General features: G+C 51.6%; 7 protein-coding genes across 7 annotated transcripts; 4 read left to right on the top strand and 3 right to left on the bottom strand.

The window, feature by feature from the left end:
• Positions 1–63: 63 nt before the first annotated feature.
• Positions 64–2,382, top strand: DSM5745_07357 (putative differentiation regulator (Nrd1); the record flags this gene model as incomplete). Its single annotated transcript, XM_026749373.1, has 1 exon — positions 64–2,382. The coding sequence occupies one exon, from the start codon at positions 64–66 to the stop codon at positions 2,380–2,382; it is 2,319 nt and encodes a 772-aa protein (XP_026602463.1).
• Positions 2,383–3,228: 846 nt separating this feature from the next.
• Positions 3,229–4,829, top strand: DSM5745_07356 (Iwr1 domain-containing protein; the record flags this gene model as incomplete). The annotated part of the gene is made up of 3 exons (XM_026749372.1): positions 3,229–3,295; positions 3,372–4,580; positions 4,633–4,829. 3 exons carry the CDS (start codon positions 3,229–3,231, stop codon positions 4,827–4,829), a joined length of 1,473 nt encoding a protein of 490 aa, XP_026602462.1.
• A 1,684-nt stretch (positions 4,830–6,513) lies between these two features.
• On the bottom strand, positions 6,514–7,443 carry DSM5745_07355 (uncharacterized protein; the record flags this gene model as incomplete). The annotated part of the gene is made up of 1 exon (XM_026749371.1): positions 6,514–7,443. The coding sequence occupies one exon, from the start codon at positions 7,441–7,443 to the stop codon at positions 6,514–6,516; it is 930 nt and encodes a 309-aa protein (XP_026602461.1).
• A 7,327-nt stretch (positions 7,444–14,770) lies between these two features.
• DSM5745_07354 (uncharacterized protein) lies at positions 14,771–16,257 on the bottom strand (the record flags this gene model as incomplete). Its single annotated transcript, XM_026749370.1, has 5 exons — positions 14,771–14,804; positions 14,863–14,975; positions 15,026–15,432; positions 15,492–15,987; positions 16,090–16,257. 5 exons carry the CDS (start codon positions 16,255–16,257, stop codon positions 14,771–14,773), a joined length of 1,218 nt encoding a protein of 405 aa, XP_026602460.1.
• Positions 16,258–16,626: 369 nt separating this feature from the next.
• On the bottom strand, positions 16,627–18,239 carry DSM5745_07353 (glycosyltransferase family 69 protein; the record flags this gene model as incomplete). Its single annotated transcript, XM_026749369.1, has 2 exons — positions 16,627–17,499; positions 17,550–18,239. The coding sequence occupies 2 exons, from the start codon at positions 18,237–18,239 to the stop codon at positions 16,627–16,629; spliced, it is 1,563 nt and encodes a 520-aa protein (XP_026602459.1).
• Positions 18,240–19,058: 819 nt separating this feature from the next.
• Positions 19,059–19,658, top strand: DSM5745_07352 (uncharacterized protein; the record flags this gene model as incomplete). Its single annotated transcript, XM_026749368.1, has 1 exon — positions 19,059–19,658. One exon carries the CDS (start codon positions 19,059–19,061, stop codon positions 19,656–19,658), a length of 600 nt encoding a protein of 199 aa, XP_026602458.1.
• Positions 19,659–22,034: 2,376 nt separating this feature from the next.
• mirC (siderochrome-iron transporter MirC) lies at positions 22,035–24,076 on the top strand (the record flags this gene model as incomplete). Its single annotated transcript, XM_026749367.1, has 5 exons — positions 22,035–22,255; positions 22,320–22,450; positions 22,495–23,229; positions 23,272–23,933; positions 23,999–24,076. The coding sequence occupies 5 exons, from the start codon at positions 22,035–22,037 to the stop codon at positions 24,074–24,076; spliced, it is 1,827 nt and encodes a 608-aa protein (XP_026602457.1).
• Between the last annotated feature and the right edge of the window lie 24 nt (positions 24,077–24,100).

The following is a 24,100-nucleotide window of genomic DNA, read 5'->3' as shown; positions in this document are numbered from 1 at the left end:
TCTCATCTGAACGCAGACAGTACTGGGTTTTCTCACGGGGCATACAATTCCAACAGTACCTACATGTCGGACCGGAACCATCGCCGAGTAAACATTCCCGCTATCAACACAGCTGCTACCCCAAGCACGACCGATAACATGGCGACCTCGGGCACCGCGTTCGATATGAACTTTACACCCCTCCTTCCCTCCCAGCTGCTTCTCGGTAGCCCGTTCCAACCCGGAACCCCCTCCGCGTTCACCTCGCCTCAATTTACCAACTACGGCGGCTTCCCCCAGAACCCCTCGGCACAGGCGGCACAGAACCAACTAGGAAGCCCGACGCAAGCTTCCCATAATGCTGGGCTATACTCGAACATGCTGGCTGCGGAAGGTTTGGGTAATCAACATGCGGCCAGTCCTGTCGGTGGTCTAGGGGGGCTGGGAAATGCCGCATACGGAAGTCCTGCTGCCTCTGTGACACCTGGCCTTCTTTCAGGGACGAGCCGGACTGTATATCTTGGCAACATTCCCCCGGAGACCCCCGCTGAGGAAATCCTTAATCACGTCCGCAGCGGCCAGATTGAGTCTGTTCGCTTGCTCCCGGACAAGAACTGCGCCTTCATTTCATTTTTGGACAGCAACTCGGCCACCCATTTCCACTCGGACGCCATTCTTAAGAAGCTAGCGATCAAGGGGAACGACATCAAGGTGGGCTGGGGTAAGCCTTCGCAGGTGCCTACGTCGGTCGCATTGGCCGTTCAACAGTCGGGAGCCTCGCGCAATGTGTATCTCGGAAACCTGCCAGAGGAAACAACAGAGGATGAGCTGCGGGAAGAGCTTGGCAAATTTGGCCCAATCGACACTGTGAAGATTGTAAAGGAAAAGGCCATTGGCTTTGTTCATTTCCTGTCCATCACCAATGCCATGAAAGCCGTTTCCCAGCTTCCTCAGGAAGCCAAATGGCAGGCTCCCCGGCGTGTCTTCTACGGCAAGGACCGGTGCGCCTACGTTTCAAAGACACAGCAGCAGAACGCCGCGCAGTTCCTGGGAATTGCGCCCGGATATGCGCACATCCTCAACTCAGCCGACCGGGACCTGATCACCAACGCTCTAGCCCAACAGTCTGTGGCTGCGGCGGCGGTGGCCACGTCTGCCGGCGGTGTCAACAACCTGGGTAACCGAACCATCTACCTTGGCAACATCCACCCTGAGACTACCATCGAGGAAATTTGCAACGTGGTGCGAGGAGGTCTTCTGCACCATATTCGATACATCCCGGACAAGCACATCTGCTTTGTTACATTCATTGACCCGACATCAGCTGCTTCCTTCTATGCCCTAAGTAATCTACAGGGACTCATGATTCACAACAGGCGGCTGAAGATTGGCTGGGGTAAACACTCTGGACCTCTTCCTCCTGCCATTGCACTCGCTGTCAGTGGCGGTGCCTCCCGCAACGTGTACGTCGGCAACTTGGATGAGTCGTGGGCCGAAGAGCGTCTGCGTCAAGACTTCGCGGAGTATGGAGAGATCGAATTGGTTAACACTCTCCGGGAGAAGAGTTGTGCCTTTGTGAACTTCACCAACATTGCCAATGCAATCAAAGCTATTGAGGGCATGCGTAATCGAGAGGAGTACCGGAGATTCAAGATCAACTTTGGAAAAGACCGTTGTGGAAACCCACCTCGTCAAACTGGTCCGCAACAAAATCGTAATGCCACCGAAGGGCAGTCGCCACCTCCCGCGAATGGCTTCCATTTGAGTCAAATCCAGCCTCCACGTCCAACACTTTCCCCTCCTGGCTCTACAGGATCTCAGAATGGCCAACAGAGCCGACACCCCCTACAGACCGTAGCATCTCCGTCCGGTATCTTGAACAATGGGTCCAACAACCCGCTGACCATGTACCTGAACCAGATGTCTACTCAGCAGGTCCAGGAACAGGATGACCGGCTGAACGATCCCCTTACTCTGGCGGCTCTACAGTCTCAACCTCAAACCAACTACCCTTCAATGGTTGCAGGCCACACCAGCGAGCTCGCCAGTGGCGGCATTGAAGCCCCTCTGCATCAACACAAGCCGTCGGCCAACGGATTCCTTAACATCAGTACCGGCCCCACAGCCCACGGTCACCACGCTACTGCAAGCACCAGCAGCCTGAGCGTACCCCGTGCGCAACATTCCCGGGCTGTGAGCTTACCGTCCTTCTCTCAAGAGCCATTCGGTCCTATCTCGGGTCAACCAGGCCCTGGCCGTTCTGGGGCTTCCCATCACCCTCAAAGCAGCTTCTCTGGCTTTAACTCCGCTCTTGGTGGGCTCAACCATTCTGGCTTTGGGCTGGCCATTCACAACGAAAATTCATTGCCTGGCTGGGCAGAAGAGGAGATCGGGGCCAAATAAACATTCTGCCCCAATTCGTCTTTCTTTTTTTGATGATCCTTCTGCATTCTTACATTGGAATATCTACCATTCTGCTTCGTTTCTACTGTATTGGTTCAGTCATGCTTTCTGCCCTTTTGATGTCCGTATCTCATTCCAGACCACCCCTCTTATTATTCTTTTAATCCCCTTTCCTTATACCATTCACATGTATTGCTAGCTGGGTATGATACCTTTCCCCTTCATTTCTCTGTTTTCTCTTTGTTCTTGACTTTTACAATCTTGCCTATTACTCTTTGCCTTTGAGGACGAGTTCTTGGCTGCACCATAGACTGGTTTGGCTCTGGTCTATTTCTATGTCTCGGTCTCCTATTGCATATGTGATGTCAGAATTAATCCGGAGATTACAGCGTTCCTCTTGCGTGTTGATGGTGGACGGAAGCCCAACACTTTTGAGATAAAATATGGCGGCAATAGCCATTGGGGAGAAAGAGGTGAAAGAGAACAGAAAAATGATATCAATGATGTGCATCTAGAACGACATTTTTGACTCAAATTAATGTCTCTGGGTCTTGAGTTGCGAGCCGTGTATAGCAACGATACCATGATAAATCATTATAATATTAAGCCAACTATGTTGCCGCAAAGGTCTAGCCTCCTATATCAGTCTCTCATAGTCTTTCATCGTCCCAGTTGTGCTGCTGCATTGTTTGAGACAAACGGACACGGAACGGAAGAACCCTATGCCGCGCTTCAGTAAATCACCCTCACCCATACTGGGGCCGAGCCTTCGCCTTCCGACGTCCTTGAAGTCAGTTGCTTCTTTTTTCTGCTCCTGACTAGCCGGTCATAGCTTGCTGATGCAACATGTCTTTACCCCCTGAACAGATTAGTATCAAACGCCGCCGAGAGGAAGAGCCGGTAGACACATTATGTAAGTGCTCCCGTCTTCCAAAGATGAGAAACCCGACCTATCCGTTGTGTGTTTCTATGGCACTAACTATGACTAGATATCCAATCTGAACTGCATCAGACCAAACGTCGTTTTACAGACTTTGTTTTCCAGCGAGTCACGGTCAATGCTAAGACTGCTCCCGGAAATGCTAATACTGCTCTTGCGCCTACGCAAAGAGTCGTTCGAAGCCCTCGCTCTGTGAGCGGTCTGCATCAGCAGACTGCAATAGCGAGCGGGGTTTCCGTACCTATGGTAAGGGCGACATCACCAGGAGCCGAGCTTCGCGAGCAAAAGAGAATCGCGGCTGCCCGGCAGCTGGCAGAGGACAAGCTGAAAAATGCTCTGCAATCCTCTCCGGACCCGCAAACATCAGAGACCACTCTACCGCAGAAAATCGTGGCAGCACCCCCAGCATTGACCGTGACTGCTTCAGATGAGCCAGTCACGGTCAATGCTGGGGGAGCGTCGTCTATACGTCGTTTCCAGATTTCAAAAAGTGGCACGCCTATGAGCCCGCTACGCAGTACAGGCGGGGGTGTCCAGAAACGCAGAGCGGACGGTGCTGTGGCAGTACTGGTAGAAAAGCTGCGGCGCGAGCCTCACTCCAGACGGGCCTCGTTGGTTGCAGATGCAGCCGCTCGAGCGGATGGTGCCGCTCCTCACCCACAGAACACCCACCGTCCGCGGAAGCGACCAGTGGTCAATCAAGCAGAGAAAAAATGGCGAGCGGAGCGGCAGGGGGCGATTACTGCTGCTAAAGATCATATCTCTCAAGTTCTCGAAAAGGGAGCGCAGTCACGCCAGAGCAATTGGGAAGAGGAATCGGACCGACTGGCACGTCAGTTTGAGCAGATTGCATTGGAGCTAGATGCCCAAACACACTCCAAACAGGCCCCGGGTGAGGCTCGCGCCGCAGCTCGTCCGGCAGGGCCCAAGCCTCCGCTCAAATACCAGCCGCGGACTCCTAACAAGCATCGCCCTCATCCTAATTGGGTGCCAAAGCACGAAGACGGCAGTGAAAGTGAAGATGATTATGTTTACGACACGTACATCCGTCATCCGCTCCCGGACAAAGGACTTATAGACCCGCTAGTAGATATCGATTCGGACCATGAAGCATGGTTACGGCACCATGGAATCGATAGCAGCCGCCAAGATGTTGGAGTTATTGTCATTACGCCAGAGGATGAGGTATACTGGGAGGACTTTGCAGAAGAGGATGACGATGAAGATAGGTGGGATAGCGAAGACGGGGACTCCAACGGTTAGTAAATGCACTGATTGGTTAACACAGCTAACAGGATCATTACCAAAAGCTGAAAATAATCCTGCAAATGACTATCCGGACGAGGAGCTATCTTGGGACGATGAAGAAGATGATGCGGCAGCGATCTACAGGAAATACCGACATGGGTCCGATGACGAGGAATTCGACTTTGATTCCGGCAGCGACGCCTACCTTGATTGTGGGACGTACGGACGGTCGCACTTGGAGTCTGACGAGGAGTGGTAGATGGAAGCAAGGAAGCTTCTCACGCGGTGACATCAACTTCCATCTGCAGCGAACTGCAGCAATATTGCAGAACGCTCTGTGTCTTTCCAACTATGCCGACGCCGAGTGGTTTGCGAACTGACAGGCCCCAATCAATGTGCGGCCCCCTCTTTCTTCAGACCTCTTCCTAGCAAAGCCCAATAGAAATACGTCAAGCAACGCAGCCGATCGAATCAGCCGGTCATCTTCAACCCTCAGCCGGCCATAATCACCCGACGCGCTGCTGAAGAAACTTGAATAGACCAGATCCTTGACAGTGAAATGACCAAACCAGATCCTTCATCCTTTGATAATTCTTATCGAATGCCCGCTGTCACCTAGCCGAGCCAGCCAATCCCCACAACACCCTCACCATGTCTTGCGGTCCCATCCCACGCGAGCGAGAAGGAATGGGTCTGCAGATACGGCCGGGCCATATTACTTTTTCCATCGCGTGGGAAGGCTGCGCGGAGGAAAGCTGCACGAATAGCGATAGAACGATAATCGACGAAGGATCCTGTCAAGCATAGTCTAACTCAATTTATACAATGTACACACGTAGCTATTTGCCTACCTTTCCTTGCAATCTATTATCCTTCTAGCCGGGGGCCAGCTCCTTCGCTCGATCGATGGGTTCTGCAGATTATTCGCAGAGTGCTGACTGCTGACCCTACAGCTGACAAGGGTTCGAGGCGAGCTGAATACCCAAATAGGCGATCCTGCCGGGCGGACAGGATTTGGCCTGACAAGTCTGCTGGGCTTTAGTGGCCTAGTCTAGCATCTTGCGAGTTGCACGAGGCTTGGTTAGGCAACATCCTGCGCCCAGAGCAACATTGAAGTAACGTATAGCACGGCAGTCTAAGGATGAACTTTGAGACAAGGAGATTGTTGGGGCCGATTCCTTTTTAAAAGTCCGTCAAGGCGTTCTCCGACTACCTGTAATCTGTGCTTGGCGGCCCTCGGGCCCTCGGACGAAACTCGACCGGTACGCACGTATGTATCCCAGCGTACATTACAGGCAAGGTACAGCCTTCTTGTTCTCGGTGCTCCTTGCTCGAGTCAGGGTCCACAGCTTACCAGGTCGCCAGGTCTCTTGAATATGTGGCTGACGGAAGATGAGCTCAGGGCTGAGGAGTTCTCCATTTCTAGATCGAATATTCCTTCTCCTAAGGAATATCGCTTACGGAGGACCTCAAATCAACCCTTGTAAGATTATCGTATGATCCCGGTACAAGGGCTGGAGGAATCACGTGAGAGCTCTTTTCCTTCAAGGCGTTTTTATGATGGGTTTGTACGGACGGGTCATTTGTATGGACATGAATAAAGTATGTGATTTGATCTGATGACACTGAAGCTAGTCTAGGTGCATACCCACCACAGAAGCCAAGTTCAGGGCTGAGGAGTCCCCCAGTGAAAAGTAAAAAGTAACGAGATTTGATATCGGTGTCGGTATCGGTATCGAGGTATCATAACATGATTGTTCATCATATGCATGCTAGAATACAGAGAGCCTCCCAATGATTTGTTCGTAAAAAAGAGGAAAGACGAAGAAGTCCTGAAAAAGAGGTTGCCGAGGTGAAGGTATGGTATAAGGTAAAGTAGTGTCGGCCGTGGTCAAGAGTTGGGGAATTAAGTCGAGGGTATGAAATAGGTAGCTGCGGCGAAATCACCTCGGCAACCTCTTCCTCAGGACCTCTTCGCGGTCCTCTCTCATCCACGGATACCAAACGCCCATCCACTCGACAACCCCAAACTGAGGCTTGCCACCGTACCCGGAGCCCGAGTCCGCCGGCGGCTGCGAGAGAGCATGCGGAGTCTGGCCGGAGATGAACTCGCCGTCGCGCATACGCCGCTGCTCCCTCAGCGTGGGGCAGTTCTTCTCCTTGATGAAGCGGTAGAATTTACACTGGATGCCCTGGAAGCCCTCGCGCTTGCGGTTGGAGAACTGCCGGTTGAAGGACTCGCGGACTTCCTTCCACTCCTGGCTGAGGTCGACGCGGTGGTACCAGATGAAGTACATTTCCTCTTCCTCGTACTTGGGGCGCGGCAGACGGCGGCGGCTGTCGCGGCCTCGGCCGGAACTGCTGGCGCTGTGCGGGTGCTGGCTATGGTGGCCGTTTGTGCTGGAGGTGCTGCTGGAGACGGAGGAGTAGCGGTCCCGCGTGTGAGGCTCTGGCGAGGAAGTTGCTGAGTAGGAGTGGTAAGAGGCGTATGGGTCCCGGGGTCCGGGATTGTAGTGGTGATGATGATGATGGTGGTGTGTCTGAGAGTAATAGTAGGTTGGACTCTGAGGGTAGAGAGGCGAGTACTGCGGTGTTAGAGGCGCAGGCGCAGTCGCATAGTCAAGTTTCGAGGCTGAGAGCGAGCCTGCACTGTCGGCCTCTCCTTGGGGGTTAAGCAAGGAGTCGATAGCCATGCTACGACTGGGGCGGGGCGAGAGTTCAGTCATGATCGATAAACAGTAAGAGTCTGAGGGCGGAGGTGAAAGTAAAATGGAGCGGACGAACGGGGAGAGCGCGCTTAAGAGGGGGACGTCGAACTTCCAGGAGGGTGATCCGGTTGGAGATTTGACGAGTTGAGTAGTCGCAGCACCCATGCAGCGTACCAAGTCCCTGGGACTTGTCGGCCTGTCACAGAAGGCGCTGAGAACCGCCCCTGTTCGCCTTTGGCGAATGTCGTCAAGCCCGATGCGCTGCGCTGCGGAGCGTCTGCGGCAATGGACAGAAGTGGAAAGAGGGCTCGACTGTTTCAGTTTCTCGATGAGTTGAAGCTGGAGTTGGTGGATGAGAAACAGCCGGCCAGAGGAGACGGCCGTGTTTAAGGTACCTCACAGTGCCAGAGCTCAGATTACAAAATGCAAAATAATAAATCGGAAATCCCAATCAATAATTATTTAATAAATGTCTCTGCCTCGGGAGAGATACCGTTAGATCGGGTAATTTCATTACTGGTATTCTGCCCCAACCCCAGGAGCCGCAGTGTCATCCAACAAAGAAGTTCAACGGTGAACATGACAAATACTCGTGCATATTCTAGTTGCCAGAGTATCAAGACAGCTTGCACAAATTAAAGCAGAGGGGACAAACGGGATCTCCGGCTCAACCATACAACATAGACATAGATGAGCCACTCTTCAGTCGGGGATGAAGATCGGAAATAAGCTGAAAGACAAAAAGTGAGTGACAGTCAGGACTCAGGAGGAGGGGGTTGGAAACCAACAGGTGCTCCTGCTCTGATTGGCCGCGGAAGCTTGGTGGCTTTTACTAGCTTACCGTTCTCTCGGGACGGCCCAGCCAATGAGAGCCGGCCAGAGTCACGATGTGAGTGGGGCGCAGGGCGAGAAATAACAAATCTTCGCCCTCGCACTCTTCACAACTTGAGACTCAGACTTAGACAGTCCAGATGCCAATCTGCACGCTTGCCAGCTCATCCTTCTTCTGCCTGGCTTTGACTAGTTGCTGTGGTCTGTGGCCCGTGGCTGTACATTATTTCGTCAGGGCGTCGGCAAACTTTTGACCGTGTATTATATCATTCAAGAATCAAGATGAGATCTGACGATTGCCTAGTCGGGTAATAGCTCTCGGCCTAGAGCCTACAGATCAACTGACAGGTCACAGAACATGGCACCCTGCATTATTATCACTTATTAGACCCCTGCTAACGCGGAGTCGAGTTTCACTTCCCGTCCGAGATCTCAGATGTATCACCGTCGCACTCGTTGCTATCTGGGCTGCTTGCTGCAAGAGCTCAGCCGACTGGCCCCCGTACGGCGTAGTCCAACCTAAATCATCCTAAGGGTTGGTGTTAGGTTAGACTAGAAATGACTTACTTTCTGTAACTCAATGCATCATCCCCACAAGGCATTTGTCACACTGGCCAGTTACCACTTTTCCCGCTTTTGTCGCATCATAGCCTGAAGATCGGTCCCTTTTTGGATGATTGACAAAGAACGCCCATTTTCAAATCGCAGGCAGCTTCGTCAGAAGTATCGAGGCCAAGACAGCGAAAGTGTGGGCCTGCATTGCGGCACAGTCAAGGCGCGCAAGCGCAAGCAAGCTTTGGATCGCTGGCAGCTGCCCTCCGAACCTTGGAAAAGATTTGCTGCCAGATTGAATGAATTGGATGCTTCAACTTGGTACGGGGAACTCCGGCCAGCCAATATTGACCACTTCGAGGCGAGATGCGATTCAGGCCAGACTGGCGATGCCCGAGTCAGGGTTGCGCCTGCTTTGTCTGCTGCTGAGTCGCTGATCGCTGATCGCTGGTCCTGGTCGCTGATCCCATCCCTGTCACGCTCAGACTGTTTGCTGTCATATGCCATCTCCGAGCGATCCATATGAGCGTGAAGACCAGACTGATATTTCCTCGGAAGTCGTCTCGCTCGTTCGTCACTTGCTGTCTGTCGCGTAGATCGCAGGATTCTTCATGCGGGCTCCTACCAATCCCGGTAAGGTGTCCCAGTCCGTCAAGCGGCGAAGGATCAACCCGGGACTCTGAACAGCTGCTCTTATTCTGCCAGTAATCCTCGACAGAGCTAGGGTGCCACTCTCATGAAAGACAGCGCATACCCGCAGTCGAGTTCAATCACGTGAGTCTGGCATCGTTATTAGATGAAGAATGCTCAGCAGACCCTTGCCTCGGTCGGAGTTGTGCAGGTCTACTGGCAACTCCGACCGAGGCAAGGGCCAGCTGTACTGCGATAAAGACGACAGTGGACTCTGACAACCTTGCGGGTCAGGTCCACTGCCGTCTCGCACTTTAGTTGCCTCCTCTCTCTTCCCCTTTTCTCGCGATGAAGAGTCCGTTTGTCCCCGTCTCTTCAGAAATCTATCAGAGACGTGGACAAACGGACTCTTCATGCTGGCAAGTAACACGGCGCAGGCTCCAATCAGAGCAGCAGGCCAGATTAGATCCTCGTGGTGGCCAAAGCTCGACTTCCAGAACCCCCGAATCGATCTGATTCTGGGGAGCTCCAGCTCGAGCCACTCGGACGGGGTCAACCTGGGCCAGAAATATACGACAGCCAATGAGCAGCCGGCGGACGGGGAGATCCCGCCATCATTCTCCTTCCTGCCTCTGCGCTCAACGGTTCTGCAGCTCTCAAGGGGTTGGCAAACTCTGAGACAGCCAGACTTTGCCTGACACCTGCACCTGCCTGCACCCTCAGCAAGGAGACGTCTGAGTAAGCAGACACCGCAGAATACTCTCTGGGATCACTTGACTCTCGGTGAGCCAAGGCCCGAGGGTTCGTGAAACCTGCCTTTTGCTTTTTGCTGTGAAGAACTCGAATCCCTTGCGTTCTTGGCTCTTGGATCTTTATGCAGTTATGTATGCTGTTTCTTGCATTAGACATCATCATCGCCTGATTCTTGTGCAGTCACCTAGACATGGCCAGCTAATTCTCTGTACTTCTGTATGTTGAATGGTTACTGTCTTTGCCGTCGCTTAGGTACTATACACACAATCAAACCGACCCAGTCGACCCCAACTGTGGTGTCGGCAGTATACGTGCTTCCGTCCGATCATTGGCTCTCTCGGCTACATTTGATCGTGATTGGCACTGGCCAATAAATCCATTTCTCGGCCCCCACGAGCACGAGCCCATCGTCGCGCAAGGATTAAAAAGGCCGCCGGCACTACTGCAGCGCAATCTGCAGCGCCCGCATTCAATTCTCATCGAGAACAACCCCGTATCACGGTATTAAGCACTTAGCATGTTTCCAATTTAAGACCAACATCCTAGACCTCTATCCCATTAGGCATTAGGGCTTCGAGCCGGGAACGGAGACTAGACCAACAAGGCAGTACGTAGACCTCGAACTTCTGACTATGGACGGATGCCATTGTTAATCAAATTTAATTTGGAGTTTCTTTGCGGAGATTAAGGTCTGGCCCTTGCTCTTGTACTGGAGCTTTTGATGCTGGGTTTATCGAGTAACACACCCTCTGGCCTGCAGCTGTAGCCGACTGGAGAGTAGGCTGTGACGGACGGCACTGGACTAGGTTTGGGCCCGTCCCGGGACGTTCGTGACTCGTCACAGCCATGCGCAAATCCTTCTCATGGCGCCAACGTGACAGTTTCAGCCACTGGTTGCTTTTTCTGTGCGCCACTGGCTTGTTGAGTATGCCAAGGTTGGCAGTGAGTGGCAGTGGCAACGGCGCATCCTGGCATGAACTCTGAACGTTTCAACGTACGAATGTCTCTTGGAACGAATTTCTTTCCACAGTTGGCGGCTGTTCTCGGGGCGGGACCCCGCGGCCCGCGAGTCAAGATAAGATCAGGCTGCAGGTGCAACAATTAGCCACTCCAAAGACCCTGTCAAATCAAAGAATCGGACTTGAAGTTTGAACCAGTGAACAGAGACAGCCTCATTTCATACCCATACTGTGTCATATTAAAGTGGGCTGGCCTCGGCCGGATCATCAGCAGGCTGCAGCTTCGAGGGTCGACGGCTGAATGCGGCAGGAGACTTGGCCCGGCCTTAATCTGCTGAGGTCTCGGCCGGGGCTAGAGAGAACCACAGGTCTGTGATTTCAAATTCTTGACTGACGCTCGACACAGGATCCTGAATCATGAATGTCGAATTATTGGCCGATCATCTGGTCCTCAGAAGAAACGTCTCCCGGAAATAGTCAAACTTTATCCTCGTCTAGTCCGCCGTCCCATGGCTGGGCAGGTTTCCCCGGAGAACAGCCGCCAACCGCGGAAAGGAAGTCGTTCTCGAAGCTCGGCTTGTCGGTTGATAATCCGTGACAGGCGGAGTGTCGATTCCGTGTCTACTCCATGCCACTATTGTTCTCTGAATCTGCAATTACACCTGGCATTTCGGTAATGGGTGGACCGCTCTTGGTGTGGTTATGATGGGTGGCTTGATAAGGAGCGCGTATTCTGGCGACACTCGTTGAACGTTCTTGTCGATCATCGTCATACTCGTCACACTGCTGAGCCTTCGGCCAAAGTGACAGGGATATTGTGCTCTTCGGTCATTATTGCATCAGACAACCACAGTCCAGACACGGGACATGACATTTGTCATTTAACATCCCTTGACTTGCAGGCCAGAGGGTATATGCTTGCGTTTACCCTTCCTGGTGTGGCATGGGCAGCATCATACGGAGTGGGATACCGATAGCCGTGTCGGGTAATGTGTAACTAGCTTTGACAAAGCCTTGAAGTTAAGCGCCGTTGGTTCTTCCCATATCATGATTGGAGATCGCCTGCCAGTGTCCTCTGAAGTGTATTCCGGTCTATATGAAGACCAGAATACACAGCGCTATGGGGGATACTCAATTCCTACGTCGCATCCGGTCTGATATGGCAGTTGCGGGTCTGCGGCAGATCCACAACGGGGGCCCACTGCCCAGAGAGGCAAAGGCGTCTAGGTTAGCACCCAACCGTACTATACTGGTCACTATCGATGCCGCCCAGATAGAAGCAGGTCTATCTTGACTCCGTGGCATCACGGGGATGAGTTTTCTTGAATTTATCGCAAGACAACTATGTATCAAAATCAATGAGGTGATGATTTCAGGACCCGGGTCGGAAACAATTTCCAGACTCATGATTGTACCATAGATGAGCTTGCGCGGCTGTAGAGCGGCTGTATAGAGCGAAGCCGTGGAGCGGAGATATCGCCGTTGGCATGCGGGCCCACAGATGCTGAAGGTGCTATCCGATTCATTTGGCGTTGTCTCGGAGATGATGGCTGAGATCGAATCTGTCAAGATCTAATATTCCCATTGGCTCTCCGTCTGGAGAAACTGTGGGAACTGGGCACTGAGCATTGAATAGGGGTGTTGTTGGCAAATTAATCTTTCTCGCGAAACAACAGGGATTAACCTGTTTTGAGGGCAATTAGCCTCTGATCGTCGGCAGACACAAGCGTCAAATCTCGTCCCATCATCTTGACCTCAGCTGGAGAGTTTCATTGTTCTGAGGCGTCTAGCTCTAGCCTCGCAGCAATCCCACTGGCAGCTGGAGTGCCAAGGCAGCAGTCAAACCGAGGATTGACTAGTGGCTCCTTCCTGATGAAGTTTAGTTACGTAACTGGAGTAGCTGAAGAATGACTAGTATGCGTTAGCCAGGCCCCGACGGAAACTATATGTGACGCCGCGGCGGCGATGCGGATCGCGGAGTGTGAAGAAATGTGGATGATCTCCATCTTCACGAGCTTCGACTTGAGATAGTCTTATTCCATAAGATAAATCGACCGTTACTCCTTTTTTCTCAAGGGAAGACCGAGTTTTCGGATTGCGAAAGAAGGAATATACCCCTAAGGAATTGGAACTGCCCAAAGTTTGACTTACGGTGTGCTAATGCCTAGCTATCACACCTTCACCCAGACTGTCGGGTCCTGACAGCGGTATTCTCGCTGCAGGCGAGGCGGCGGCGCTGACGCTATCTCGCCAGGAATCGTATCCTTCAGCAATTCATATCCGTCCCCTGCTCTGATAGGATGATGAAGCACGGCCTAGCGGAGGCAACAGAGTCCAGATTTTTCAGAATTCAAGATACCCAAGATCATCAAGCCCGAGGTAATCCGAAAACGATATCTCGGCCACAACCATGGAAATCAATAGGCTCGCTTCCTCTGTCGGCGAATGTATCTGTCGAGACTCGACAGCAACCTTGAAGAACTCGGTAAATCCGGTTGAAAAGGGTGGGTTGAAGAACCACATCCTTTGTTCTTCATCGGGGATCTCCGCTTGGTTCGAGCCTCCCCGCTCTCCACTTACAAGTGGCCATGGTTATCAGACTATTGCTGGCAGCCGCCCATGGTTGTAGTCACTTGTAACGGCGTCTTCAGGTCCGTGTCTTTTGAAAGCCGTCTTGTCGGGTGTATGTAGCATGTCTAAAGAAGATGCCAATTGTCAGTACCAAAAGGATTGCCGTACAGATAGATACTGACGGTGCACGAGGCCGCATTCGGAAAACTCCCATTATCGTCCGTGACGAACCGTCGTAAGTTGTAACTATTAATCGACTCAAGTCCGACTTCCGTTGCCCACAACAAGATCCACAAAGACGTTGATCCACTGAAGCCGAAAGGCTTCAAATTCAGGGCGCGGAGAGCATGGGCCATGACCCAGCAGCTGATTGTAAAGTCTCCTTCCTTTTATGACTAGGTAGCGCGAAGCCGATGTCATAGCTTTCTTCGTCTGTGATTTGAGACCTGGAGACTGTGGAACTGGGAGAAGGGAAGATGTTGAAACTCATCAAGTCAAGCCTGAATACTCAGGCGTACTTTACCACATTTTGGTAACGTACGATACCATACCAGTACAGCCTTCTACCATTCCATGTCTACCTTTGAGCATCACCATCTTATCCTTGCGTAGCAAGATTGATGGTCTGGAGAAGGAATGCATTATAACCCGTAGAGAGCTCTGATTTCTTCAAAGTTTCTGTCATGTAGGTTTCACTTTTCGGTGAACGCGCAAAAGTATATTATTGGAGATCAACCTCACAACGCGCCAAAGCATCCTGGCCCTCAGGTCTGCCTGGCTTAAAAGTCGATGCTAAAATGCAAGGTCGAATACTACCAACTCCAAGTATGTCACGGACAACGCACCGGTTTGACTAGAGGCCTGAACAGAGAGTAATAGCGGAAGGATTTGACAGCAACTTCTCTATTGGATCAGCCGTCAGATCCTGAGAAGTTTACAGTTTCTGTGTTGTATATAGGATCCCTTCGCAGTCGTAAACGCAGGGACGTCATGCCTCTCATCGAAGAGGTGGCTACCTTGCTACGAAGATTCTGGATGCAAGCCACTGGATTAAATAGAAGTGGACTTTATTAGGTACCATCATAGATACAGAAGTAGTCACATATTCTCGCCTCCATATTATTTTGCATCACTAATCTCAATCTTTTCCTAACCAGTCACCCGAAAGATTTTCTTGACATCGCTTCTGAGTTGAACTAGTCCGCGTGATAACCGGTAGCAACTTCGCAACTATACAATCAAGTTTAGCTTCATCAACCCGTTCAAGCATGAAAGCGGGAGAACTTACGGATCAGAAGCGTAGTGAACATTGCATTGCTCATACGCTTCAACGCGAACAAAAGCAGCTCTGAAGCGGACAGCGTCAAGAATGTTGCAAAAGCGGAAGCTAACAGAGCGAGCCTTTGCCCAAGTTAGTAGCTGCTGGGAGTAAGCTGTTCGGTTTGACTTACACTTCCGGGGACATAAGTGTCAATGATTTTCTCGACTTTGCGGTTTCCTGCAGTTGCAAATTTGGCGAGATCACCCAGGGTGACGTTCATTTCCACGCCAACAGCGCGAACAACACGAGAAGCTCCTGCAGCCAGCGAGAAGGAAAGCTGCGAGCTGACCACGTCCACCTCTTGGCCCAGGTTAACAAAGACAGTGAGCTTTCTTTCTTTGTCGAGGTCGATGCCGTTGGGGTATTTCTCGTAGAATGCCTTGCAAGCGGCCGCATCGCAGAACAACACATGCGCGTTCCCGGTAGGTGTGACCGAGACACTTTCGATCAGTCCGCCGTGGATTAGAGACAGGACCTTGTCGGGGGAGCGCCACGAAGAGGGGAGGTCTTTGATAATAACACGTCTGATCTGAGCAGCTGAAAAGAGACAAGCGAGTTAGCAATGAGCCCACGAAAAGGAAGGAAATTGGTAGTACCCGGCTTGTCGCGAGCCCCAGGAGCGCCCCACGACTGAAAGGTCATCAAATCCTCACGGTTCTCACAAACCTGCTCGGCTTCAGGCTGTTGTTCCTCGGTCTTGGGGTCAACAATCGAAGACTGGGGAGGAGATGAATCTCTAACAGCTTCGTTCAAGCCAAAACCTCCGTCTGATTCGAAGCCTCCATTTGCTTCAACAGGCTCTTCGGCATCACCGAGATCCTCCATAAACTGAGGAGCATCCTGTTCGGATGACTCGTCCTCAGACGCGGTGGGGGGTTTGCCGTACTCTTTCTCAAGCTTGAAAGCACGAGCAGCCTCCATGAAGCCAGCAGTGTCATCCACATCAGCAATAGGAGTGCCCATGTTTGCTTGATGTCTCGTGGTGGTGACTGGAGAAGTGTTGCAACAAGAAGAAGGATGAGAGGATGCAGAGAGAGAAATGGAAGGAGACAGGGAAGAGGGGAGCGTGAAATTTTCCTCGTTGCCGAGAGCCTGCTGTGTTATGTGCAGTGATCAGCCTTGCTTCCTTCAAGAAATGAGCTCACACAAAGAGGGGTAGCAAGTGATTTCTTAGAAAAGAAGAGGAAGACCAACCGGAGAAGGACACTGGTAATAACTGTCACGGGCCCCTTTCTTGGGAGCGTGCCTGCTCTCTTCAAGGCCATAAGAAGGTCTATCTGCGAAGACGCTGGCAATGATACCTGTAATGTCGTAACTAGTGAGATCGTAACCAGTGAGCTCCGAAAGCTTCTTCATAGCCATTTGGAAGAAGAGACTAGCACAAGAGGACGTTGGGTAAAGAGAGAGGAAGTGGTGAGAAGAGAGAAAAGTATTAGCGAATGTGGTCCTCTTGCTTAGCGAATGTACTTTGTGTTCTTGGAATTGGCTCATTCGGAGTTTGGACTTTAGGTTATTTTGCAAGGGCTGCTTGCTGAGCTTGATAATGAAGCTCCGCAAACAGCCGCAAGTGTCCAGCAAACACAACATGGATACAGCTGCATGATCGGAGTCATAGCCCAACCTCAAGGGTCCGAGAAGATTTGTCCAGAGAATCTCTCACTGTAAGAAGGTGATATATGATTGGGTTTACATACAACTGTACAACGGGATGAGACTGTGTCAACCCTGACATCAAGTTGGGACTGGGAGGGACTCCCAACCCGCCTGACCCTCCTTGCGGTCCTCAACAATCACCTGAAGTCCCGGGCGTCCACAGAAGCCATCGTTGGATGCAATCCTCTTGACTTCCTGGAATGAACCTTCGCCATTGTTGATCCCATCCGGAATCCAGGCGGTTTCCATGACGCGCTGACCATGGATTTCAGTCCGCCTCGGATTGAAACGGGGCAAGCCAACCATTGGATTTAAAAGTCTGTGAATCAGAGTATACAGCCTCTCGGGTCTACGGGTGAGCCCTAGCCAGGAGAGCGTGCCGCTGTCGTACGCCACTCGAACGAAAGGGTTCATATAGACCCCAGTATCCGTTATTTCCTCAGGATTAATTGGGATATCTTGGATGTCCGCGTGAATGAGACAGCATTCGGAGCCTTCCCAGTACGCATCATGCGACGCACGAAACCGCAGCGTCTGATTTCGTTGGGGGCCTGCTGTCGGAGTCTGAAAGAACCGAGCGTCGAAAGCGACCATGCCTCCCCAACAACTGCGAACCCGGACAGCATCTTTCCCGGACAGAACGTCCTTACGGCTTATTCCATCGCCCGCGTTAGAGAACCACGGAAAGAAGGGCAGACCCATGCCGTATCCTTGTAGGTCGCGAGTGGCGTAGGTATCATAAAACTTGAACGGGTTGATGAAGTCGACGGCGCAGGCTGCGCGGTACTGGGCGATTCCATTATCATCAACATGGGTGGAAAACAAAAGCTGAAGCGCATCGACAGGGTCAAAAACAATGTCGTTGATGTATAGTAGTTTATCGAACTTGATCTCAGGGTGCGCGCCTAAGGGTAATAAGGCCTTGTTCCTGACATCGGCCAAGTATTCAATCTGAGACTGTGTCAACCCTCTATATACAAATGCAATTAAGGTTGACATACGCGTCTTATCCGTTTCGATCCATCAAGAGCGGTCACGGTAGACAGACCATTTAGTTCCATATTCTCCTCGTATAAGATTGTCTTATTGCACGGCACCCGTGCTTCGAGGTCCTGCAATGCGCCTGCGCCTGCTGGCCCGCTATCATTTTCGTAGATGCTCAGGTACACGTTCTTCTCGCCGAGTAGATCAATCAACCCGAGAACATCCTTGCCCCATTGCCCACCCGCTATGTTCCCGCCACGATCGTATAAGCTAGCCGCGATAAAAATCTTCTCGTTACGTGGATTGCCTCGGCCGGGGCTCGTTGCGTTGTTGACAGCGTCTCTGAGGGCTTGATAATGTGCAGGCAGCCGAGAGTATGACGGGAAAAATGCTGTTGTAAGAAGCACGAGAGCGAGTATAATGCCGAAGAAGCTTTGAAGGTAGAAGCACGCGCGGCGACTCAGGAAACGCCGGTGGCAGTTCGGCCGTCTCGGAATTCTTGCGAAAGATTTGGAGTTCAAACGACGATATGCGGAATTCGGGCCAAAGATACGCGGTATTAGAGGCGCTCGGTGGAATAGTTTGCTGCGAATAGGTATTGACTGTGATTCAAAGTCGGCTTCATCAAGATTGAAAGTGCCTTGCGAATCGATAGATGATCGCACATCTAACTCGTACTCGTCTGGGTGAAGAAGTCGGGAGGACATAGCGTAGACGTTCGTCACAGTCGATGTTCCTCACAGTCAAGGTAGAAAGACGGAGGAATGGGTGCCATTTTCAATTGGACAATTGCATAGATATTGTGTAGTCAAAATTCAAGCAGGATAAGATGTCGCAGTCTCACGCATGCTCTTTCTGGAACCGCGGCAGTCGGATTATGTCAGCCACTGCCGTCAGTCCATCGAAAATCAAACTTATGATCGAGAGACAATCATTATTGATATGCTGTTCTTGGGCTCTGACTCGGAAAGATACTATTGGCTTCACCCTCACCCTGGCCTCGGCGTTAGCCAGCATGGCCTTCGATTCCAGAGATTCGGGTTATTGATTGGGGTTGAGGGCTGCACCGTACTTCTGATACGGCCATCTGAGAACTTGTCAGTACAAAATTGCGGCCGCTGGGATGAATATGCTTTTCCCGCGTCAGGCTTCAGTGGACAGGGTGCAGTTTCTGGCTTTCAATGCTGTCCAAGCTCTCCCGTCCGTTGGTTGCGCCAACTTCCATACCGAGGCAACGCCGCGACAACATACGATTTGACCTCAACAGCCAACAACACGATTGCCTCGAGTGTTTTAGTCATCGTGCGCACCCATGATTGGTGCTCTCCCCAACTTATGGTGCACGCGTGTACTATGTTCTTCAGCGTAACCTGAATCTCGAGGTGCTAGCTATTTAATGCGTCTGCCTCCGCGGGCTTGCGATTTTATGCCCCCTCTTTTTAGCTAACATCTCAATACCAGAATCCATTTCTAACCACTATCTGTACTATTTGCGCGGATTGCACTCCAAGCATCACCGCAACACGATGGCAGGCTTCGCGTTCGCAAACACGCCGGACCATGTCCCAGGCGATGAACATCTCCCAGCAGAATTTACGATAAAAGCCTCACCAGACACAGACATATGGGCTAAACCGCCGTCCACCAAACGGTTCAATGCTCCCATCTTCTACAAGTCCATGCCATTGGACACGTTTAAGCGGGCCCGAGTAGCTATTTCGGCCAACTGGAGCCAGAAATACGACCAGGGTGGTCTCATTATTGTTCTGAACGGAAATGACGGCGAGCGCAAATGGGTGAAGACTGGCATCGAGTTCACCCATGACAAACCTCATCTGAGTACTGTGGCCAAGGACCGCTGGGCAGACTGGAGTCTGCTTCCAGTTCCATCAGGCTGCGGAGGTGCGACGCTAGAAATCGCCAGAGAGCCGGACGATAGCTTGTGGGTGTGGCTTGTTGAAGGGATACAAAAGTCGCCAATTAGAGAGATCACCTGGGCCTTTGCGGACAATGTCAATGACTTTTGGGTTGGCGTTTATGCGGCGAGGCCGTCGAGCGAGGGCGGGGATTTGATTGTCAGTTTTTCTTCAGTGGTAATTGAGGTGACGGATCCGGCTAGCAAATAGCTGCTCTGGGGTTGGTGTTGATATTGCAGTGCCACTGGTTGATATGAGCGGTGGTGCTGTCTGGCAAGCTAGGCTGTGTGTACTGGACCAGACCGTAGCAGTATCTCTGGCATGCGGATATGAATTTGTGTACCCGTACGAAGTAGCAGACTGTTTTACAGAAGCGGATATCAGGCCTCTTGATATCCGTATATGCAGGCCGAAAGTGCTATGTACTTGCATATTCTAAGCTGGAGCTCCCTATCTGTAGACTACACTGCACTCATTCTCAATTTCAGATCCGCTGTCCTTATGGAGGGTTCTGAACTTATGAGGTTGAGGTCGCCAACATCGCACTTGCGATCATCGGCTATGCTATTTTGGATCTGAGCCGGACTATGCATCCCACGTTACGTGGTGCTAGGTGCGCGGTTCTCGGGAATAAGTACAGAGTACGGAGTAGGGAAGAAAGGAGCGTGTATATCGCTGATGCTTTTATTCATTCTTATTAGTAGAAAGCAAAAAAAGTTGAACATAACTCTTACTATACATTACTGAGTCTCCCACGAAACCGGATGTTGGATGGAGAAGTGGAGTCGGGATCTGAGGGGAAGGGCATCTTAACTCCGCCTGGGCGGCTTCCGCGGCAGCGGTGGACAATGACTATTATTATCGCTTGTAAAAGCCTGAAAGTATGAAATAGAATCTGGTTTTGGGTATTTACTTGCACTGTCCGAGAATGCGATGCGTTGAGAGACGTCGGAACGCGTTGACTCATACCTATCCGATTCCTACGTAACGTATCCTTGACCGCTGCAGGACTCTCGCGGGATCATACGAGTCGAGGCCATGGAAGTGGATAATTTGGTCCGCGGTCACGAATAAGCGACTTAATCGAGGCTGATCTTGGGCATTACCGTAGGTAGATAGCGCGGGAAATGCCGTCCTGAATCGCGATGCTAGTCATGCGCTGTGGAATGGATATTTATGATGAGTGTTGACTGTTCTGCAAGGGATTGGGCAGGACCTCGACCTCAGCGCCCGTAGTCTGCCTTATTCTAGTCGTCTACCTTGTCTATAGGTATTGCCGGAGAATAATCTTGGGGGCGAGACGGCGCAACAACTGAAGCCACTTTGGAATCGAGTAGATGAATTAGTATTTTTAGAGTCGCCTATCAATCTCTCCTCACCACACCAGCTGATTTGGATCATCTTATCTGATGGTTCCGTGCAGGGCCCCTAGGAGTCCGAGCCACACTAGCGGTCTTAGTTCGGCGCCCATGCACATTGCACGCTCCATGAACTGCGGAATGTCTTGCGGGAGTGCGTCACACAAGGAATCCCAGCAAATCAAGTCAGACCCAGAAGGGAAGAGAAAATATTTGTGAATCATAGACTCGAGTTCGGGCGGTAGTACGGAGTAGTCGAGGGTCCAATTCACCGATCACGTGTAGCTAGGGGCAGTGGCCTTACGGAGCACTGCTAACTTGGGCTCTGATGGCCGTGCCGTAGTCCGCACACTCCCGCTTTCTCCACTGCATCGACCGTTCAACTCTCTGTTGCCACGCCTGACCACCGCCCTGAGCACGACCACCGCCAACCACCGTACCGGTATGCGAACTGCGCCCTGCATTCCCCTCGACAGTCAATGCGACAATAATAACGCCCCGGCCAGAATCGCAATTGCAATCCACGTGCGTACGCGATGATAACCCGTTGAAATGCCCATGATTGAAAGCAAGTTCCTTGACTCTTCCGACCTGCTGAAGCGGGCCCCGCTGCGTATTTCTTCACCTCCAGCGGTTGGCTGATTTCTGATATATTCGGCCCAAGTCAGCCTCGCATCAAGCTCATAGGCTAATCCCGGCATCACCTTGCATAGGTGCTTGACGATCGTGGGGCCTGGTCGAACGCTGCGAGTTCAAGCACACAGGAATCTATAGGACAGGGAGGCCTTTGGGCCCTCGCGAGCCTGCGATCAGCTCTACGTTGTGTCTACTATATTACAACCGTGGTCGCGCATCCATGTGTTCTCGGCAATCGAAAATACGCGATCAGCTTGAGTATCTCGTTGCGTGTCCTCCGTCCGACGCGGGCATTGCTTTTTCTTCGCCCTCCTCATCCCACTAAGATACCCCTTTTCGTTGGCTAGTATATTTCTTTTTTTCCTCATCAGGTGGATCTGGCTGGCTCAGATCTCGGATTAACAGCCTGCACTGCCGCCGAGGATCTTACACTGTCGGTCTTTCCATCTCGTTTGCTCGACCTTGTTGCCCCCCGACCTTCCGCTCACATCTCCTTCTCAAGCCGACGATCCCCCGACTTTCTGCCTCAATAAATGACAATACTCGCTTCACTTTATGCTGGCATATCTTCATCATTCTCAGTTTCCTCGAGATGCCCCTACTTGAACCCGGAGCAACCGCATATGGCACGTTCGACGACATGAGACGAGACACAGAGGAAGAGGGAGAGCGCCTCCTCACTAATGACGGATATGTGAGCGACGATGGTGGTAGCGCGGTAACGTCCGTTGATTCGGTCCAAGAGGGTGTGCGGAAAATTGAAGCAATCAACATGACATGGACAACCCGATCCCTGGTCATAGCTTATATCAGGTGAGTCTACCCACCACGGAAGCCATCGCTGGTTAGATGGGACTAAGCTAACTTTGGTATCAAGCATCTTTCTTATGGCCTTCTGCACTTCCCTGGAGGGCCAAACCATCATGTCACTCTCCGCCTATGCGACCAGTGCATTCAGCAAGCATTCCTTGATATCAACTGTTCTTGTTGTTCAGAACGTTGTCAATGGTGAGTCGTCTGAAATCCCTATTGACACTGACTAATTAATGTAGCTGTGATAAAGCCTCCAATGGCTAAGATAGCCGACGTCTTTGGCCGCTTTGAAGCATTTTGTGTCAGCATCCTGATATATGTTCTCGGCTATATTCAGATGGCCGCATCGACGAATGTTCAGACCTATGCCTCCGCCCAGATCTTCTACGCTGCCGGATCCACGGGTTTACAAATCCTGCAACAAGTCTTCATCGCCGACAGCAGCAGTCTTCTCAATAGGGCACTTCTAGCCCTTCTTCCGGAACTGCCGTTTCTGGTTACAGTTTGGATCGGCCCCACGATTGCCGACGCGGTGCTCGAGAACAGCTCGTGGCGCTGGGGCTATGGAATGTGGTCGATTATATTGCCGGCTTCGTTTCTACCGCTAGCTCTCTCATTACTGCTGAACCAGCGGAAGGCCAAAAGACTGAACCTAATCAAAGAACGGCCTCAACACCGACGTGGATTTGTCGCAACAGTCCGTCGCACGTGGTATGACCTTGATATCTTCGGATTGACTCTGCTTTCTGCGGCAGTGACTTTGATTCTTGTTCCTCTTACCCTCGCCGCAAATACCAAGAATGGGTGGAAGAGCAACAGCATTGTCGCGATGATCGCGGTAGGCATTGTTTGTCTCTTGCTTCTGCCCTTCTGGGAGACTTCGAAGAAGCTTGCGCCCAAGCCTCTTTTGTCCTTGCATCTCCTCAAGCAGCGCACAGCTCTTGCGGGTTGCTGTTTGGCATTTTTCTACTTTAGTATGACTACCCCATCTCATATGTGCAGTACTAACAAAATAGTGGCATTCTACTTCTCGGTTCAGCCATATCTCTATTCCTACTTGCAAGTCGTTCAGGGATATGACGTTGCCACGGCTGGCCGTGTCACGCAGACATTTGCATTTACATCAACGATTGCTGCATTTGGGGTCTCGATTCTAATAAAGTATACTCGTCGCTACCGTGTATATGTGACTATTGGTTGCGTGATATACATGACTGGCTTGCTGCTGATGCTACTGTACCGCAAGGAAGGTAGTTCGCCGCTACAAGTTCTCGGAACACAGGTTATTGTGGGTATGGGAGGCGGGCTTCTCAATGTTCCCGTACAGCTTGGTGTTCAAGCATCCGCCAGCCACCAGGAAGTTGCTGCCGCTACGGCCATGTTTCTTACATCCATGGAGATGGGGGGTGCCGTCGGTGCTGCTATCTCTGGGGCCGTTTGGACCCATAACATCCCGCGCAAGCTCAACCTTTACCTCCCCGATGAATACAAGTCTGAAGCTGGCGCAATTTTCGGCAAGCTGACCAAGGCCTTGTCTTATGAAATGGGAACGCCGGTCAGATCTGCCATCAATCGGTCTTACCAGGAGACAATGAACAAGTTGCTAGTGTTGGCTCTCCTAGCCACGCTACCTTTGATTCCGCTGAGCCTTCTCATGTCGAACTATAGGTTGGATAAGGTAAGTCCGCTGCTTATCCTCAAACACACACATCGGATGTGGCGACGTTAGGCTAACTCGATCAGATGAGCGAATCACCTGATCATCAAGGGTCTTCGCGAAGAAATGAATCCGAGTCAGGAGAACGGTCAAAACGAACGTAGAGAGCGATGGAGACCGTTGTTCGT

The sequence above is a fragment of the Aspergillus mulundensis genome (assembly GCF_003369625.1).
Source record: "Aspergillus mulundensis strain DSM 5745 chromosome Unknown scaffold_7, whole genome shotgun sequence".
Classification (NCBI taxonomy): Eukaryota; Fungi; Ascomycota; class Eurotiomycetes; order Eurotiales; family Aspergillaceae; genus Aspergillus; species Aspergillus mulundensis.
This window is presented reverse-complemented; position numbering and strand designations above follow the sequence as displayed.